A 15,502-nucleotide genomic window follows, 5' to 3' on the forward strand; every position below is an offset into this window, starting at 1 on the left:
ATCACCTTTCTTTGGAATGGGCACAAATCTTCCAGTCAGTTGGCCAGGTAGCTGTCTTCCAATCTCTTGGCATAACTGAGTGAGTGCCTCCAACGGGGCATCTGTTTGTTGAAATATCTCAATCGGTATGCCATCAATTCCTGGAGCCTTGTTCTTCGCCAGTTCTTTCATTGCAGCTTAACACTTTCCGAGGTCAAAACTTACTGGACAACCATTGTAGGTAAAATAGCCTGGCATTGGTGAGACAGACACCAGAGATCCCTAGAAATACACTACGTACCTAAAGTAACAGACTAGAAATTTTAGAACAGGTCCAAGACAAAAGACTGAAGAGGTTATAAAAAAAGAAAGAAAAGAAAGAAAAACTCTCAACAAAAAAAGTCCTGGCCCAGACAGCTTCACTGGAGAATTCTACCAAACATCCAGAGAAGAGATGATACCAGTTCTACTCAAACTATTCCAAAAGAGAGAAAAGGATGGAATACTCCCAAATTCATCTTCTGAAATAAGCCTATAAAACTGATGCTAAAGGTGGGCAAAGACAACACTAAAAGAAAATTATAGACCTGTATCGTATCTCTCATAAACACAGGCATACGGATTCTCAACAAAATCCTAGCCAAAAGAATCCAACATCATATCGAAAAAATAATGCATCATGATCAAGTGGCAGTCATACTGGGTATGCAAGGATGGTTCAACATGAGAAAAACAATCAGTGAAATCCATCCCATAAATAAAACAAAGGAAAAGAACTACATGATCATACTAATCAATGTAGCAAAAGCATTTGATAAAATCCAACACCCCCCAGTCCTGATAAAAACCTTCAGCAAAATAGGAGTAGAAGGGAAATCCCTCAATATAATCAAAGGCATTAATACAAAACCAATGGCCAATATTACTCTCAGAAGGGAAAAGCTGAAAGCATTCCCTTTGCAAATGGGACCAGACAAGGATGCCCTTTATAACCTCTCCTGTTTAATCTCAAATCAGAAGTCCTGGCCAAAGCAATAAGGCAAGAAATGGAAATAAAAGGAATCCAAATTGGTAAGGAAAAAGGAAAATGATCCCTATTTGCAGATGATATAAGCCTATATATAAAATATTCCAAAGACACAGCAAAAAAGCTATTGGAACTAATAGAAGGATTCAGCAAAGTGGCAGAGTACAAAGTCAACATACAGAAATCATTTGGATTCTTCTACACAACAAAGAAAACACTGAAAAGGAAATCAAGGAAATAATGCCATTTACAATAGCCACCAAAAAGATAAATACCAAGGAATAAACCTAACCAGAGATACAAAAGACGTACACACACACACACACAAAAAAAAAAAATCCTGTAAAACACTATTACAAGAAATCAAAAGGGACCTACATAAATGGAAGAACTTACCATGCTCATGGATAGGAAGACTTAACATGATGAATATGTCAATACTACCCAAAGAGATCTATAGACATAATGCAATCCTGATGCAAGTTTCATCAACATTCTTTAAAGAGATGGAAAAATTAATCCTCTTTATACTGAAAGGAAAGAAAATCCAGATAAGCAAAGCACTACTAACAAAGACCAAAGCAGGAAGCCTAACACTTTCCGAGCTCAAAACCTACTGGACAACCATTGTAGGTAAAATAGCCTGGCATTGGTGCGACAGACACATAGACTGGTGGAATAGAATTGAGAACCCAGCTAATCTTCAACAAGGGCAGAAAGCTATTAAATGGGGAAAAGATGCTTTCTTTTTTGTTAAAGTTTCTTTGACAAATGGTACCAGCAAAACTGGTTATCTATTTGCAGAAAAATGAAATAGGGTCCATACCTCACATCATGTACAAAATTTAACTCAAGATGGACGAAAGACTTAAATGTAAAACCTAAAACTATAAAGATCGTGGAAGAAAAAATAGAGGCAATCTTAAAGGCCCTAATTTATGGCATAAATAGTCTATCAAGCGTAAACAAAAATTCACAAACAGCAGAAGATAAACTAGATGACTGGGACCTCCTAAAAAATTAACACTTAGGCACATGAAAAGACTTCATCAAAAGAGTAAAAAAAGAACCTAGGAAAAAATTTTTGGCTACAACATAGTAGAAAAGGGATTAATCTCTAAAATTTATAGGGAACTTTAACACTTCAACAAAAAAAAAAGACAAACTATTCAACTGAAAAATGGAAAAAGGACATGAACAAAAACTTCAGGCAGTCAACAAGTATTTGAAGAGATGCTTATGATTACTAGCCATTAGAGAGATCCAAACCAAAACAACAATGAGATATCATCTCACCCTGGCAAGAGCAGCAGTGATAAAAAACAAAACAAATAAACAAACAAACAGAAAACAAATGCTGATGAGGGTGTGCAGCAATTGGAACACTGCTGTGGGATAGTAAAATGGTACAACCACTGTGGAAAATCATATGGCACTTCCTTAAAAAGTTAGAAGTAGAGAGAATATATGATCCAGCAATTTAGCTAATAGGTACATACCCTACAGAAATAAGAGCTGTGATACAAATATATGTACATCCATGTTCATCACAGCATTATTCACAATAGCAACAAGAGATGGAAACAACTTCACTGCCCATCAATGGATCAATGGGTAAGCAAACTAATACATACACACAACCGAATACTATACAACGTTAAAGAGTAATGATGAATAACATCTCACAACATGAGTGAACCTGGAGGATGTTATACTGAGTAAAATAAGTCAATGACAAAAGGACAAATATCATATGAGACCACTATCATAAAAAGTCAAGAAAAGGTTTGCAGCACACAGAGATATCCTTTGATGGTAACCAGAGATGGGAGGGGGAGGAAGGGAAAATCACTTACTAGAGACTAGACATATATTAACCTGGGTGAAGGGAAAGACAATACCCAGTAAGGTGGAGGTCAGCACAATATGACCAATGCAAAGGAAGACACTAGGAGGTATTCAGGAGTAAAAGGCAAAACAGGAAATAGTATTATGTACACAATCCTGCAGTAAGAGTAATAACAACAATTTATGAGTAGATATACAGATAGATATGTAAGCTGAACAGGTATGGAATGGTGCATGGGAGTATACTCATGAGCATACATAGCTTTGGCAAAGAATATTTCTACATATGTATTTGTATGTGTTGCAAATATATCCAGGTACATGGAGAACACAGCAGAACAAAGTTATGAGAACTTCTATAACCAAACATCTTAAGGGGCTAAGTCACTGGGTTTGAGGGCTTAGGGCATAGTTTTGGGGGATATCTATGTCAGCTGGCATAATACAATCCATAAACATAATGTTCTACATCTTACTTTGGTGAATAGCAAGTGGGGTCTTTAAACTTTGCAAGCTACAACCACATCTAAAATGTAATGGTCTCTTTCCATCTGGAGCAAAGAAGGATGAAGAAAATTAAAGACTGAAGGAGATTACCAGTCCAAAGGACTAATGGGCCACATGAACCAGTCTCCAGTAGCCCGAGATCAGAAGAACTAGATGGTGTCTGGCTACCACTACTAGTCATTCTGACAGAATCACAATACAAGGTCCTGGACAAAATAGGAGAAAAATGTAGAACACAATTCAAAATCACAAAAAAGACCAGACCTACTGGTCTGACAGAGAGACTAATGGAACCCCCAAGACTGTGGCCTTCATACCCTTCAAACCTGGAAGTGAACCCACCTCTGGGGACCACCTTTCAGCCAAACAAAAGACAGGCCTATAAAGTGGACAGTAACACACAATGAAAAACATACTGCTCAGAACAATAAACCATACAAGACCAAAAAGGCAGAAGGCAGGAAGGGGCAGGTAAAAATGATGAACGGAAATGGGGAACCCATTTGGGAAGAGTGCTGTTACACTGAATGTACTGCAACTAATGCCATGAAATAAAATACGTACAAATTTTTGAATGGAAAACTAATTTGCTATGTAAACTTTCACCCAAACCACAATAAAGTGTTCAAAAAAAAAAAGCTAGGTTCACTTTTGTTTTTTATTAATGCCTATCTTTGGAAGGCAGTCAGCAGGACAATCAAGTGTGTTCTCATTGCTAAGAAAACCCATTAGCAGCAAAATAATATTCATGTATATTCTGTTTATACAACTGAAAGCAGTATATCTAAAGATGTTATATATTGTTTTCACCTAGCATGTACATTTTAAATAGAATGGAAAAATAATCATTCGGTACAGTGAATTTTAAAACATACAAATATCCTCCAAACAACACAAACTCTAAAGAAATAAACTTTTCTTCAGTTCTTCAGTTGAAAAAAACGTTTGTCACCTGCTTGCACCTTTTGCTTCAGATAAGGATAAACATCTCGTATTTATGGTTGGAAAACGCAAATAGGCCTAAAAGAAATACCATCAAAATTTTCTTCTCCTAGTGCCAAACACTATACATGCCTATCTACCCTTTTTCCTCTGTAATGATACAGGATCATTTCTAAATAGCCCTCTGTGAAGGCCTTAAATGTGTATTTCCTGAAATAAACTGATAATGTCTTCCCAAATTAGCACTCGAGACACTCTCAACCGGCTTTTAAAAATTCTCCATTTCCACAGTTTCCTGTCAGCCAGATCTATATCCTAAAACGTTCCTAAGTACATCCTGAAGACATCTCACAATTGAAGTCTTTCCAAAAATGGCTCTGTATTAATCTGTCATGCAAAACTGTACACAATACATAGACTTATAATACATAGTTACTTGCAGAAACAAAACCCTTCTTCGCTTCCAACCATCTATAATGGAATATATGTAAATAAATACAACTTTCTCATTTTACCTTCTATAATATCTAACTTTTAAACAGCATCAAAAGCTTCGGAAGTTCATAGCATTTCAGATTCCTGTTTTAAATGAATTTGTATTTGATATATGTGTTTTGAAAACCAAGGTCTCTCTTAGTCATATTGCACCTGAGTTGAATGAGAACCCATGCAAACACATGTTTACAAAAGACAGTAAGTAGTATAGTCCCACTGTCAATGTTATATGGTCATTTTATTACATCTCATCATTCAAAAAACCAACCAACCAGAAAGTAGACTTAACAGACCAAAAATGTACCAACATATTCTGGGAGTACAGATACTGTACTTTATAATTTGGATGGAGATAAAATTATGTTTCATAAAATATTTTGAAAAATTCATTCATCACTGAGAAAATAAGAACAAAACAAAACTTGAAAAAAGGAGAGATTAGTATTAACTAGAAGAAAAAAGAAAATTCTTAGAAAATGGCAGACTTCAGATATTAGGTCACACAAAAGAATGGACAACTTCAGATGAAGTGGGAAGAGAAAACTGCACAGCAGGAATACCTTGAAAGGAGCCAACAGACAAGACAGCTGCCACCAGGGAGGAGGAGGACGTTAAAATAAGGAGGGTGAGGTCAGATTGGAAAGCGCTATGCTGCAGGCTACGTCAGGGATGGACAGGTCTCACTTATCTATGTATCCTGCCATAAAGCAAGTGTTCAATAAATGCCTGAATAAATAACGAGAACGAGAGAGGAACAGTATCTCCACAAAAAGGAACAGAAAGAGAAATAAAGGACTACAGACAGACTAGCACTGAAAACAACAAAATGTTTTTAATAATTTTTTGAAGGAATAAATATGTGGATAAATAAATTAGTTGTTAAAGTCCCCATTTTACACAGAAGGATTATCTGTTGTTGTGCGTGCCTTCTAGCCTAATCTGACTCACAGTGACCTTGTAGCACAGGGCAGAACTGCCACAGGGTTTCCAAGGCTGAAATCTTTATAGAAGCAGACTGCCAATCTTTCTCCCAGAGTGGCTGTTGGGTTCAAACTGCTGACCTTTTGATTAACAGCCAAGCACTCAATCACTATACCACCAGGGCTCCTTCAGAGAGACTGAAATTGAGAAAACTACTGGGATGGATGGTGAAATTGCCTAATTGAGCACAGTTCCCGAAACATGGTACAGGCTGAAGGCAGACTACTTGAGGTAAAGAAAACACAAACTAGTTATGATCACGTCGATTCTGACTCATGGTGACCCCACGTACAGAACATAACTGGGCTCCACAGGGTCTTCAAGGGCTGCGATCTTCCTGACGCAGATCGCCAGGCCCTGCATCTGAAGTACCTCTGGCTGGGTGTGAACAGTCAACCTTGGGTTAACAGGTGAGCACTCAACTGTTTATACCACACAGAGACTCTGAGATTAAGAAGGGAATGCTTATTGGCAATACAAATAGACTAACTGCAAATCTGACACATGGAGCAACACCTCCATTCAATATAAACCCACTGAGAGCCTACAGCATGTCAGACACTATATCAGGTGATCACTAAACAAAGTTACAGTAAGAATACCAGCAAACCGTCTACATACCAAATACATGTTTAAAGTATATCAGATGTACTGCAACAAAGATAACGAAAGGCATGAACAAAGCTAGTATCAATAAACAAAGGAGATCTCTAAAAATAAAGCGATCTATGGTTACTGTTAAGGAGTCCTAGTGATGCAGTGGTTAAGAGCTCGCTACTAACCAAAAGGTTGGTGGTTTGAACCCACCCAGTGGCTCTGCAGGAGAAAGACCTGGCAATTCCATACAGATTACATCTAAGAAACCCTATGGGCAGATTTACTCTGTTACATGGGGTCACTGGGCGTTGGAATCAACTTATGGCATCCAACAAAAACAACAACACAGGTACTTTTGGATGTTTAATTCTGTTGAATTTGTTTTTGTGGGCACATGTGTAGTCCTTCTATTAAGTAATCTCTTTTATTTATTTTAAAGTAACTATAAACAGTTACAGGCCACTGATCATATACATCACAGACCACCCAGGCAAAATTCCAAGACAGTATACTTTTCCCCCACTACAACACACACATCCAAGCCACTACAACATACACATCCAAGCAGAAAAGGGGTATCTTTAATTTGATGATAGGTTCATCACTGTATGAGTGTATTAAATATCTGTATAAAAATATTTTTTTTTTCAATATTCTCCTTCAATGCTCTCCTGCAAAAGAATTCTACTGTATTAAAACGTTGCAAACAATGAAAGCACTCTTTTTAGAAACCTCGCATATGGTGAAATGATGGAACAAACGCCTGACAGACAGCATTGTTTTCATGCACCCAGGAGTGAAATATGAAAACTTCCCTGAAATGTCTGCCAAACATGCTTAATCCTCACCTGCAAAATGGTTCACTCCAAGAGTCAATCTTGCCTTTCTGAATAATGGCTTTGTTAGTGGGGTTAGGGACCCAAAATTTACTAGGAAGATAGATTCTAATTTTCTTTGTAGCTGATATACCATGGTTTAAGAAACAAAAAAATGGGATTCAGTACCATGTGTACTTGTATAAAGAGATTTCTTATTTGAAATGAGAATGAAGACAAATCTTAATTTCAAAAATTTGGTAAACAAAAGTTTAATAGAATACCACTGTAACTGAGATAATAAGATAATTACACAAACTATTTTGTAAAATTATAATTGGCATTGGACTAATATGTCCATTAATATATGCTTTTAAAGTGCTTCAAAATAGTTCATTCTTTTAAGTATAATCAATATTCTTTTACATCTTCTTTGACCTATTATTTTTTTTGGTCAGCTCTTCTTTTCAACAGTAAAAGGGTAAATGATAAACCCAACTCCCTCCAAACTATACCCAATTCTGAATTAGGGAGTTTCTAATTAACAGGTTAGTTAACAAATTCTGCAAAGTTCTTCAAACATTTACCTTACACATTAGCTTACATGTCTAAAAATTGTAACATCTTTCACAGGGAAGCTCTTATAAATGAATATGTAGTTCTCTAGGCTAAAGGCAGCATGACAGGCTAAACATTAACCAGCTACTACTAACTTACAAAATTAGTTGCGCAACTGTAGAAGATATACATTTACAGAATTAAGACCTCTTCAAGTTTTTTTAATTGGTGAATTCATGTCATGAAAAGAAATTATATACATGTAGGGGTGCCCTTGGTGGTATAAATGATCAGGCACTTAGCTACTAACTGAAAGTATGGCAGTTTGAGTCTACCCAGGGGTGCCTTGGAAGAAAGACCTGGCGATCTACTTCCAAAGAGCACAGCCATTAGAAACCCTATGGACCACAGTTCTACTCTGACACAGATGGCATCATTATGTAGCAATGACTCAATGACAACTGGTTTGGTTTTCAGTTTAGTGTCTTATGCTCTAACACTTGTTTTTGAAAATGTGATTTTGTCTCAATGTGACTGAAACATCAGGAAACAATACAGGAAGAGTACAAACTTCACTTTTGCTTAACATGATTTTATCCACAAGAAACACTAGGTAAAAGCAGAAAATTAGAATCAGCTGCACCTAGAAACACAGTACATACACATATACAGCTTAAACATCTGCCAATTACCTCAGGTTATGTGAGCCACGATTTATTCACATCTGGTGTTAAAGTTTTTCACAGGATTTCAGTGAAATCCTTTCACTACTTCGCAATAACTAACAAGCTGCAACCCTTCCAAAAGCTATTCTACAAGCAAACTCCAGGTCTCTTTCAAGGTAAAATGCCATATTTATTGTATATATATATATATTTCTTAATCATTTAATAGGTGTAAGATAGTGCTTCTGTTTTTAGTAGGCTCCTATTTTTCTTTTATTTAAATATGTCACTGATTAATTTTGAGCTTATGTCTCTAGTTCCATTTTCCAAAAAAAAGCCCTGTGGTTTTGACTGTATGGTTTTGCACAGAAAGCTGATTTCTAGGGCTACGTATGCCGTAACATTATAGCGAAACTCTTTTACTGCACTGCTCAAGCTATTACCACGGAGCTGTAAATGATGGCACCTAAAGAACATGAACTAGTCTCTGGACCAAGAAGGTCAATGGCCTGTTTTGAGGCAAGTGTCCGGTCCACTGCCACCATTCTTGACCTAAAACCGCTAGAAATTTCTCTGTGCTACTCACAAATTCTAAAAACACACTAGGGCCACACTGATGAATTTATTGGGAATAAACAGTTTTAAAGTAAGAAGCTGCTGGCCCCAATTTCCTTGGCTCATTTTGACCTTTTCCACTTTTAAATACTTTGTTCTTAAACACTTCGTAATAAATGCCTTTCTGTGCAACTTGTTAATTGCTCTGGACTTAGTCTTTTTTTTACCTTCCTGCTAGACTTTAAGCGTAAGGATTTCATGTCTTCTATGTATTTTTCTTTTATTCTTCACAGAACAGATGCTCATTAGATACTTACAAAGTGATTTTTTAAATGTACAGGGTATTTCTTTTCTAACTAATGGGAAGAATGAAGCCCTTTATCATCATGGGTTTACATACCTCAACTGGAAAGAGATATGAATAAATATGGTTTTTCACAGTGCTCTTAAGAATTCTTAAGACATGGAATAGGCAGGAAAATATACATATACATATATGTAACGTATAACTTTTATCCTGTGCGCTGCTCTTCTGGATTCTGCACCCAAAGAGACAGTGTGATGTGAGAAAGGAGTACTCCCTGCTAATTACCTGATTTCAATGCCCCAAAGTTATTTTACTAATCTTCTCAATTAACCTTCAACTTTTAACTAATAACCTTCCTAATTTTTTTGCAGTCCCCTTGGTAACCCAGAACCATGGCTAATGCTTCAGATTCTCACACTGCTGTCATCCAGAGTAAACTCGTCTTTTCATTGTTTCTATCTTTCAGCATCTCATATAATTTTCACATTTCTCTACCTGCCAACCAAACCAAATTCTTTGCGCTCGTTAAAATACAACACACACACACAAATCACAAACACTATCTTCTCATGTCAAATGAAATTATTAAATAACAGATTTTAATCCTAGAAGAGATTTAAATTGTAATCCTTCATTTATAGTTATGGAATCCGAGGTCCAAAGAGTTTGTCATATATTTATTTATTTCAAACCCTACAAACACCTTCCTCAACAGAGTACAGAGAATTGCAATTATTTTGCACCAGGAGTATGAAATTTGCAGAAATGTATTCCCATGTCAAACATACTTTAATAGGCACCAAATGGATCAATAATAAATTTAAAAGCTCTTTGAAAATTAATAAACAGTGAATCAAAGAAATACCTTATATATGATTAATGTTGAAATAAAATATCCTCTAATACATACCTCAAAATTAATTAAGTATAGATTTTACTAACCTCCCGTATGACTTGCTGCAACTCATCTTGTTCCACATTTTTATGCATTTCCTCAGCAGCTGGCATTAATGGGCTATTTCCATGCCCTTCTTCTACTTCAGATTTAGGTCGTACAGCCTCTGAGCCTTCTTCAGCTGCTCCAACTTCCTCAGAACTTTCCAGATCTGGAGGCGTCTGCATGGAACCTGATCTAGAAGGAGCTGTTGGCGTGAGGGCTACTGAAGCACGGAATACTTTCTTACTTGACACTAACTGGGTTTTGGGTTTGCCCACTGAGTCACTGTAAATTACTCCAGTTCTTCTATTAGCAGGAGAGGGGCCAGAACACACAGAAGATGACTCTGATGTTGCCTGGGAAAAAACTGATTCTGAGCTCTCTCCAGGAGGAATTTCAAAGCCCATTTCTCCAAGCGCCAGGCCCAATTCAGACTTCAGATATGACTGTTCCCGCATCAATTCAGTGACCTGTAGATCAGAAAACTTTTTATTCTTCCCTGTTGAAATTATGATTGGTAGTTGAAAAGAAGATTAAAATCTTACTGAGACTACTGCCAAAATCACATAGCTCATAAAGATGTAATTCTAATTCATTAATTTAGTAACTATTCAGTTTCATCTGTAAAAACATCAAACAAAATTTCAATTCATCATGAGATCAAACATCAACATGTGTAACTAGTATATATAAATCCATTGCCACTGATTCCATTTCTACTCATAGCAATACCATAGGACAGAGTAAATGCTGCCCCATAAGTTTTCTACAGCTGTCATTTTGTGGAAACAGACTACCAGGTCTTTCTTCCATAGAAGAGCTGGTGAGTTTGAACTACCAACCTTTTGGTTAGTAACCACTTAACTAACCACTGTGCCATCAGAGCACCTTAACTAGCATGAAAAAAATAAACTACACAGGTCCAAATTACATATAATGAAGCTGGTTTTCTATTGGTAATCAAAACATCTACTCATAATGCTTTTGTCCCCAAAAGAATCCACTTTGCTTCAACTATAATTAAAAAAAAAAAAAAAAAAGACTTTTGTTCAAAAGGAAGTAATCTTACAGATCCAACTAAGGACTTCATTGGGGTCAAACTATGAAAGTAAATTTCCCCTAGAGAATATAAATGGAAAAGTTTTAATGGTACATTACCTCTGTGAAGCCATAAAGACAAATCACTATTACAATTAACCTGGCTTTCCAGTGACAATGAGCTTTCTGAAGTGACAAACCCATTTCTAATCAATAACTTAGCAAAATGCAGCAAAATTCTGTGTTAAAAAAATACATTTCATCTACACTGGGAAAATTATGTATTTATAAAATGTTCTCTTGTATCATTCCCTTCCCCAGCGATTTAGAAGGAGAGAGTCTTACTGGTTCCATTACATTCAATGGAGAAGGGCATGACAAGTTATCAGCGCTTCTACTGCCACACATGCCCTGAAAAAGTAAAAACAATATATACACATTTTTTTCAAATTGCAAGTATTTTATAATAAAATTAATCAGCTAAACACTGCCCTGTAGAATACCTTTATGTCATAGGTCACACTCAATTGTGATGGAATTGTATGAAATGTGTAATTGTGACTGAAGGGCTGATACTAAAGATGTGGAAACATTCTGACTCTCTGGGGTCATCAACGCATTTCTCAGAATACTGAGTCAAAAACCATTTTATGGAAAAATATATACTTAAATGATACAGAATATTCTTATTATACTACTACAACTCATATTTTTATTCTGTTTATTCTACCCTACTTATGTGCATATGTGTGTGCTTATTTCTCCATTTATTTTTAACGAATTCAAATTCAACACTCATGTAACAAAAAGAACAAATACATTTATAGAATTAAGAGAAAAGTTCACTATTTCAATGCCTCAAAACAACATATTCTACTATTTTAAAGGTACTGGCAAAAATATAACTGCTGAGTTCAAATTTCATGGAAAGGAACATAAGAAGTATGTAAAATCACATAAAATGAAGAAAAAGAGTTTTTTTTTTAATTCGCTTGTAGATTCCTTTATATGTTTTTGACTTAAAGATCTGATTCCTTAAAAAAAGAGCATAATGAATGAAAAATTTAAAAGGGAAGAGTTAATTATTGAAAACTAAGTAAAAGACTGAGTGAAACACATATCCCAGTTCTTTGTAGTTATATGCAATGATTAAAATCTAAACTAGTCATATAATGATTCACTATTATTATTTCTTTAAAAATCCTATACTTTCATGCTGACCTTTATTCTGTATTATTAAAAATTTTGAAGAAATTTCAGTAGACTTATAAATATACTAAATATTCAACAAAATAAAAGTTGAAAACTTGCATATTCAAATGATTTATGGGAATGTTCCTTAAACATTTCTGCGTGCCTCTCCAGCCATTAAAGTAAGTTTTTAAATTAAGACATCGCCATACATTATGGGGACCATTATAAGTAAATTCCTAGTGAAGACTGCGGACACCCCTCAAAGCACCTACCACCAGTGCTGAGGAGCAGAAGGGCAAGGGCGCCCTCCCGGCACGAAGCTGCTCCTCCAGGCCCAGCAGGCGCTCCTCCAGCTGCAGCTCCAGGTCCTGGAGTTCCATTCGGACTGAATTCCTCAAGCTCTGGAGCTGATCAACTTCGTATCTACCAGTAAGGTGACAGGCACAAGGCTTGAAAGAAGCAGTCTGGGGATTCCTATTCGTAACTCACTTGTCAACTAATAAAGACTAACTGAAGGTTCTGAATTCCCAAGTTCTATAAATTAGCTCAACTGCAATTGCAGTAGGTGTAACCACAGGACAATCATTCTTTCTTCCCCTATTATCTCTCACCAAGATCCCCAACACTGAAAAAGATTACAACAACCATCTCCCTCAATACATTGAAGGCAGAGAAGTTTACTTAGGAAAACAACTATGCTGAATTTTATCTATACCGGCTCACCAAACAGATACAGAATATACAGCAGAAGAAATAGAAGGTGGCTAAAAGATAAAACTGACAGTGGTTCTTGGCATAAAAAGCATTTTGAGGGACATTAAGCAAAATGAACTTTTACCTCTCCTCTTCAGTCATATGATGATAAACCATGGTTTGCTGACGCAGCATTGCCAATTCTAAATCCATCATTTGCGTTCTAAACAAATTCAGGCTCCGCCTCATTACCTGGAGCTCCTGAAAAGTATTCTAAAATGCAATATAACAAAATTATACTTCTGTCACACAGACAGTTTTGTATCACAAAGACCTAAGAAAGAACTTACTTCATACAGAGGTAGAACAGATGATTTCTGAGTCCTGTCTGGAGCAGCAGCAAGGTCAGGTCCTCTCATCATAGGGTACTTCAAAAAAGGAGAAAAAGAATTAAAACAATGTTGAAGTGTCTACCTCCAAATTCTCTAACATGTTAAAAATGCAGTACTTTGAGCCTACATACTTTTCCTTCTCTCAGGCTAAAAAACCTCGGATGGTAAGCTGGGATCAAAGAAATCAGTTCCAAAAGTTACCTACTACACCTAGCTGTTCTAGCTCTTAAGTAAATTTGAGAGGAGGAAGGGGCAAAGAAGTGGGGGTAGTTCATCTATGTCTCACAGGATTTCCTCCTTGCCTTGACAAAGCAGAAAAACAAAACAAACAAACAAACACTCAAAATGTAGAAATAACAGCCAAACGTTATTTTGAGATTACATTAACTACTGGCAGTGGCCAGTGTCAGATTACCCAAAAAGCAAGGTAAGCATGGGTTTACATGTGCTTACTTACTAATCTGTAGTGAACAATTTCACATTTTTTCACCTCATCAAAGATTCTGTCTCTAGGTATGGCTGGCATCTGTCTCTCTTCCAACGCCACAGTATCTTCCTACAGAATCAAAGATTCTTTTCAAATTTATAATCCCTGACAGACGTGGAGTACCTAGTAAGCAAAGTAAGCATAAGAATGGGCTTACATATGCTTACTTACTAATCTATAGTGAACTATTTTACATGTTTTCACTGGTGAAACCCATGTAAACTGTTCACTACAGATTAGTAAGCAGGCACATGTAAACTCGTGTTTACCTTGCTTTTTGGGTAATCTGCCCCCGGCTGTGGCAAGCAACAAGCAGTTATTACATTCCTTCTTAGATATTTGAGTACCCACTAGATGCCACTACTTTAGGCAATAAAGACAGTAAAGACTAAAACAGTCATTCTTTGCCTAAGAGGGGTTCTCCCAGTCTAAGAGAGGAGAAAGAGAAGTGAACAAATCATTATCATAATAGGAGGAGGAATGCCAAGACGGAAATAATCAAACAAAAGTCTAGATCAGGGGGGTTAGAGAAGCATTCCCAGCAGTGGTGACACTTGAGCTGAGCCTTAACAGTACGTAGGATTTCATCAGGCAAAGAAAGGCAAGACTGGGGGGGCATTCCAGGCAAAGAAAGTGGCATGTGCAAAAGAACAGGTCCCCTAAGAATATTTAGAGACCAGCATGCAGTTCAGCGTGGCTGGAGCTCATGTAGTATGTGAGACTGGGGAAACAGGTAGAAGCCAGGTCATGAAGAGCACCTGTCTCCTGGCTCAAGGTGGGTGGGAGGGGGGCAGTAATCAGTTGAGGTACTGATGGGACACCCAGCGGAAGATGACCACACTTGGAGCAGAACAAGCTGGCCTAGAAAGAAAGGTGCACTGTGAAGGTACAGTTGTACAGAGCCTGAGGAATCCCAAGCATCACATAATTACAGCTGAGAGGTTAAGCATTTCACTCAGAAAGAACTACATTTTATAAGGAGGAAAAAGACAATCCATTCTGGTTAGACTAAACCACTAGAAAACAATCATCAGAATAAAATCAGTATTTACAGAAAATGTATTTTACTCTAACTTAAAGTTACAACTTTTAACATTTACTTACTTTCAAAGTGGCTTCCCATCTCCCACTTTATGGTCCTAAAACATGCATTTACACATGCTAGGCCTCCTGACTCCTAGATGAACACTGACCATTACCTTACATTATCATTTTCTTCATTTCCACAATTGTCTAAATATAAGTAAGTTAGAAGAAGTCTTTCTAGATCTCTGGGAAGAAAATTTGAAATGTTGAAAGCCAAATATGAAGGCAGCTTCCTAACTGTCAAGGATTTTCTGAAAATTATTTCCAGTCTAATCTGAGAGTGATGACTTTAAAAGCAACAAGACACACAGACCATTTTGTTCATATTCACACTTTACCTGATTTTCTTCTGTTCTGAGATAGTTCCAGTCTATGCATCAGTGGAACTGGACTAATTTT

At 36.7% G+C, this 15,502-nt stretch overlaps 1 protein-coding gene across 1 annotated transcript in view; it reads right to left on the reverse strand.

The window, feature by feature from the left end:
- ITPRID2 (ITPR interacting domain containing 2) overlaps positions 1-15,502 on the reverse strand; it is a 43,332-nt gene that overhangs the window by 2,002 nt on the left and 25,828 nt on the right. Inside the window, exons 12-16 of the mRNA XM_042783687.1 lie at positions 13,489-13,566; positions 13,284-13,411; positions 12,718-12,868; positions 11,597-11,662; positions 10,219-10,683 (exon numbers count right to left, since the gene is read on the reverse strand). Coding sequence (XP_042639621.1) covers positions 10,219-10,683; positions 11,597-11,662; positions 12,718-12,868; positions 13,284-13,411; positions 13,489-13,566 — 888 coding nt within the window. The remainder of the gene's footprint in view (positions 1-10,218; positions 10,684-11,596; positions 11,663-12,717; positions 12,869-13,283; positions 13,412-13,488; positions 13,567-15,502) is intronic.

The sequence above is a fragment of the Orycteropus afer genome, unplaced genomic scaffold, assembly GCF_000298275.1.
Source record: "Orycteropus afer afer isolate SDZICR_OR568_19922 unplaced genomic scaffold, OryAfe1.0 scaffold00001, whole genome shotgun sequence".
NCBI classification, from domain to species: Eukaryota; Metazoa; Chordata; class Mammalia; order Tubulidentata; family Orycteropodidae; genus Orycteropus; species Orycteropus afer.